We start from the raw sequence: 5,524 nt of genomic DNA, 5'->3' as shown, positions 1-5,524 counted from the left end.
CGTTCATCTTTTTGTAGTCATTTTTCCTTGCATTTGACAGATGCTCCTCGGGCAGCATGAAGAAGAAATAAGTAAAGACTTTCCATCCAGTGAGATCCAGCGGCTCCGAGAGCAGAACACGAGCTTGCGAAGCGCGATTGCCCAGATGAGGAAAGAAATGGAGGCCCTAAGCCATCAGATTCCTCCTCCCGCCCAGACGGTGGCAGAGAGCACAGATGCAAACCAGCCTGACCCAAAGGCTGGGGGAGACACCGCCACTCCTGGTGAGTAACAGGGAGAAAGGGACAGAGCGGGAGGGGAAGTGGGAGAGGAAGGGAGGAGGACAGGCGGGAGCACGGGTCTTGACTGGCTTCAAGGAGGCTTCATTTCAGAGTCCTGTAAGTTAACATCCCCTGTAACAAATTCAAAGCATGAAAACTGCTTTTTCTCCAAGAGAAGGAATCTTCAGGGTTTTTGTTTTGTTTTGTTTTGTTTTGTTTTGAGATGGAGTCTCACTCTGCCGCCCACCCTGGAGTGCAGTGGCCGGATCTCAGCTCACTGCAAGCTCTGCCTCCCGGGTTCACGCCATTCTCCTGCCTCAGCCTCCCGAGTAGCCGGGACTACAGGCTCCCGCCACCTCGCCCGGCTAGTTTTTGTATTTTTAGTAGAGACGAGGTTTCACCGTGTTAGCCAGGATGGTCTCGATCTCCTGACCTCATGATTCGCCCGTCTCGGCCTCCCAAAGTGCTGGGATTACAGGCTTGAGCCACCGCGCCCGGCCGGAATCTTCAGTTTTATACCAAAAAGCTTTTATATTTGTAAAGTAGAAGGAAAAAATGAGGATACCTGCTTGACACACTTAAAAAACCTGTTTTAGACCTCAACCAGGGCTGGCTTGGTGTTGTGCTGTCCCAGAGTGGGTTGGTAGCAGGGGCTGGTGGACCACAGGCCTTTCCTCCAGAGAAGTGTCCGTGGCAGAGCTGATGAGGGCTGCCCGATGCCCGGGAACCCCATGAGTGGCTGTGGGTGGGCGGATGCCAGGATGGATGCAGAGCTTCCGTTCTCGAGGTGGGACTTGGCCCCTCGCACAGAGGCACGTGGGCTGGCGGCAGGTGAAACATTTGCTCCTGATCGCGAGCCCTTCCTGGAGAGCACGGAGACTGTGCTGGTCTCTGGCTGGCACACTCTGGCCCGTAAGGGGAGGGAAGGTCTTTCAGTCTGACACACACAGGGAGTGTGGAAACTGCTGTGAAGCTCTCGTGTGGGGAGGACAGGAGGACAGGCACAGTGAGGCAGCGGGCACGAGCTGGCATTGGCTTCCTGAGCTGGTGCTCGCAGGAGGGCGGTGCGAAAGGATGCATGTGTGTGTTATGTTCACTGGGCTTTTTTTGGCAGATTATGTTCTGGCCCTTGAAGCAGAAATACGAACTCTAAAGCATAAGTTTAAAACTCTGGAAGAGCATCTAGAAGATGTGCTGGATCCTTTAAAGATGTCCTCACCTCGTGCTGAGTCTCAGCCCAGCGTCCGCACCTCAACAGAAATGACTGGTGAGAGTCCGCATCTCACTGGGCTGCTTGCTGTCCCTTTATAAACTGAAATCTGACCCCCTGCAGAAAGTCCACTCACAGCAAATATACAGCTCGAGGCTATTGCAGACGTCGGGGCAGTGTCATCCGGCCCGGCAGCCCCTTGTGCTCCCTCCAGAGCCCACGTGCCCTGGCTCCTCACTGCAGTTAGCGTTCCTTGTTTCGGTGTGAATAGAATTCTGTGGCACCTGTGCTCTCTCTGGCGTCTTCAGACCTACACTGTGTTTCACTTGATAATGCCAGATCTTCTCCGAAGCACCCCTACAATTTACACTCCACACCCCTACAATCCACAGCGTGCGAGGCAGCCATGGTGCCGCGTGCACGCCAACACTTACATGGTCAGTGGTTCCTTCTCTTCCCTCTAGTGGACACGTAGCACATCCTATTTTGGTTTAATTTGCAAATTTCATGAGATTCGTGGGATTGAACATCTTTCCTGTGTGCATTGGTGTCTGATTGGCTAGGGCTGCCATAACTCAACACCACAGCCTGGTGGCTTAAACAATGGGTATTTATTTTCTCACTTCTGGAGTCTGGATGTCAGAGATCAGGCTGCCGGCAGGGTGGGTTCCTCCTGAGGCTTCTCTGTGGCTTGCAGACGGCACCCTGTCCCCTGCACCCCTCATGTGGCCTCTCCCTTGCGTGCTCACATGGCTCCTCCCCTCCTGCGTGCTCACTCCTGGTGTCTCTTCCTCTTCTTTTCTTTTGGAGAGGGGACAGAGTCTTGCTCTGTCACCCAGGCTGGAGTGCAGTGGTGTGACCTTTAGTTCACTGCAGCCTCTGCCTCCCAGGTTCAAGCGATTCTCCTGCCTCAGCCTCCTAAGTAGCTGGGATTACAGGTACACGCCACCACGCCCGGCTAATTTTTGTATTTTTAGTAGAAATGGGGTTTCACCATGTTAGGCAGGTCTTGAACTCCTGACCTCGTGATCTGCCTGCCTCAGCCTCCCAAAGTGCTGGGATGACAGGCGTGAGCCGCCACACCCAGCTCTTCCTCTTATAAGGACAACAGTCCAGGGCCCCAGCCTTAGGACCTCATGTAACCTTAACTGCCTCCTCAAAGACCTTGTCTCCAAATACAATCATGTTCGGGGTTAGAGCTTCAACCTATCAATTTTAGGGGACACAGTTCAGTCCATAGAATTGGCCTTTTGATAGCCTCTCTTTTGAAGCTCCAGGCCATGTTTTTTGCCCATGTTTTATTGGATGATCTGCCTTTTGTCATAGATTGTTTTTAGGGTATTTGATTCTGAATATGAGCCTTGTGCTGGTTTTATGGGTTGCAAGTATCTCCTCCCAGTCTGTGGGTTTGCCTTTAGTTCCTTCACTGGTGTCTTTGGTGAATGGATGGTCTTCATTTCAAGACAAACTCACAGGCTAATCTATTCCATTGTGGTTAGTCCAACATCAAAAGGTCCATTCTAGCATTCTTTTTCGTTATTCTAACTTCCTTTTCCAACAATGAGAAACCTGGCTCGCCCCTTCTCACTGACACATACTTTGATCGAGTCCTCTTGGTGTAACCAATCCCCCATTGCTGCTGCAGCCCCTTCCCCTATTTGGAGGCCCCTGTCCTGCCTGGATGCCTCCCCAGCATCACCGAGCTTGACAGCCGAGCCTGGCTGCCTTCCACTCAGCTGCCTCACCCTGCCGGAGCCACAGTCCCCCTTAGGTAGGGGAGGCAGGCCCCACCTATAGGCCTAAGGCAGGAAAAGAAAGGGAGGAGCCAGACAGGACACTCCACTGGCACAGATTGTCTCAAATGAGGGAGGTTTTGGCCGGGCGTGGTGGCTCACGCCTGTAATCCCAACACTTTGGGAGGCCGAGGTGGGTGGATCACCTGAGGTCAGGAGTTTGAGACCAGCCTGGCCAACATGGTGAAACCCCGTCTCCACTAAAAATACAGGTTTTGGCCGGGCGTGGTGGCTCACGCCTGTAATCCCAACACTTTGGGAGGCCGAGGTGGGTGGATCACCTGAGGTCAGGAGTTTGAGACCAGCCTGGCCAACATGGTGAAACCCCGTCTCCACTAAAAATACAAAAAAATTAGCTGGGCGTGGTGGCAGGCACCTGTAATCCCAGCTACTTGGGAAGCTGAGGTAGGAGAATCGCTTGAACCCAGGAGGTGGAGGTTGCAGTGAGCCGAGATTGCACCATTACACTCCAGCCTGGGTGACAGAGCAAGACTCCGTCTCAAAAAAATAAAATAAAATAAGGGAGGTTTTATTTTTCTTTTCCAATGCGGATATAGTTTACTTCTTCTTGCATTATTGCCCTAGCTAAACTCTCCAGTGTGATATTCATAATAGCTGTCTTTCTCCCTAATCCCAGAGGAAGAACTTTCAGCATTTCACTTTTTTAGGTTTAGTTTTTGCTGAAGGTTTTTTGCAGTGGGGGTAGTGGAGGGAGGTTAAGGAAGTTTCTTTCTATTCCTGTTTTAATATAGATCTTCATTTTTAAAATAATGATTCGTTGTTTTTGTTTCATATATTTTGTATCTTTGTTGTTAGATGTGTATACATCTAGGATTATTATTTTTTTAGGATAATTGACCCTTATATTGTTATATAATCTTCCTCTTTATCCTGGCAACGTTCTTTGTTCTGAGGTCTACCTTGTCTGATATTAATTAATCCACTCAAGCTTTCTTTTGATTCACGTTTGCGTGGTATAACTTTTTCATCCCTTTTTCTTTTTACCTACCTCTGTCTTTTATGTTTGAAATGAATTTCTTTTTTTTGAGGCAGAGTCTCTGTTGCCTAGGCTGGAGTGCAGTGGCACAATCTTGGCTTACTGCAACCTCTGCCTCCTGGGTTCGAGCGATTCTCGTGCCTCAGCCTCCCAAGTAGCTAGGGTTACAGGCATGTGCCACCATGCCCAGCTGGTAGCGTTTGTATTGTTAGCAGAGACAGAGTTTCACTATGTTGGCCAGGCTGGTCTCAAACTCCTGGCCTCAAGTGATCCACTTGCCTTGGCCTCCCAAAGTGCTGGAATGACAGGCGTGAGCCACTATGCCCGGCCTAAAGACAAAGACTGTTGAAAGCATGCAGAGAGAGCGATGCATGGCCTACAGGGGATTGTGACCAGAGCGGCAGTGGGTTCTCAGCAGCAGCTGTCATCAGATTTCTCTTCAGAAGGAAGTGGCATAATATTTTTCAAGTACTGAAAGCAAAAACTGTCAACCCATAATTATACATTCAGTAAAAATATTCTTCAGGAATGAGAGTGAATAAAGATATTCTCAGATGAAGGAAAAGTTTGTCACTGGCAGACTGGATCTAAAAGAACCGATAAAGGAGGTACTTTAGACACAATGGAAGGAAGGAAACTAGGAACGTCAGGAGTGAAGGAAAACTAATGGCAAGGGTGAATATGATAGACACTCTTTCACACTTGACTTTTAAAATTACGTTGACAGGCCGGGCGCCATGGCTCATGCCTCATGCCTGTCATCCCAGAAATTTGGGAGGCCAAGGCAGGTGGATCACCTGAGGTCAGTAGTTGAAGGCCAGCCTGGCCAACATGGTGAAACCCCGTATCTACTAAAAATGCAAAAATTAGCTGGGCGTGGTGGCGCATGCCTGTAGTCCCAGCACTTTGGGAGGCCGGGTGGGTGGATCACTTAAGGTCAGGAGTTTGAGACCAGCCTGACCAAGATGGTGAAACCTTGTCTCTACTAAAAATACAAAAATTAGCCAGGTGTGATGGCAGGCGCTTGTAATCCCAGCACTTTGGGAAGCTGAGGCGGGTGGATCACTGGAGGCCAGGAGTTAAAGACCAGCCTGGCCAAAATGAAGAAACCACATCTCTACTGAAAATACAAAAATTAGCCCGGCGTGGTGACAGGCACCTGTAATCCCAGCTATTTGGGAGGCTGAGGCAGGATAATCGCTTGAACCCGGGAGGCAGAGGTTGCAGTGAGCCGAGATCATGCCACAGCACTCCAGCCTGGGCA

General features: G+C 50.2%; 1 protein-coding gene across 1 annotated transcript in view; it reads left to right on the top strand.

Moving 5' to 3' along the window:
- CCDC57 (coiled-coil domain containing 57) overlaps nt 1-5,524 on the top strand; it is a 142,921-nt gene that overhangs the window by 56,960 nt on the left and 80,437 nt on the right. The window contains exons 11-13 of the mRNA XM_011926598.1: nt 41-263; nt 1,375-1,533; nt 2,116-2,136. Coding sequence (XP_011781988.1) covers nt 41-263; nt 1,375-1,533; nt 2,116-2,136 — 403 coding nt within the window. The remainder of the gene's footprint in view (nt 1-40; nt 264-1,374; nt 1,534-2,115; nt 2,137-5,524) is intronic.

The sequence above is a fragment of the Colobus angolensis genome, unplaced genomic scaffold, assembly GCF_000951035.1.
Source record: "Colobus angolensis palliatus isolate OR3802 unplaced genomic scaffold, Cang.pa_1.0 Scaffold1, whole genome shotgun sequence".
Classification (NCBI taxonomy): domain Eukaryota; kingdom Metazoa; phylum Chordata; class Mammalia; order Primates; family Cercopithecidae; genus Colobus; species Colobus angolensis.
This window is presented reverse-complemented; position numbering and strand designations above follow the sequence as displayed.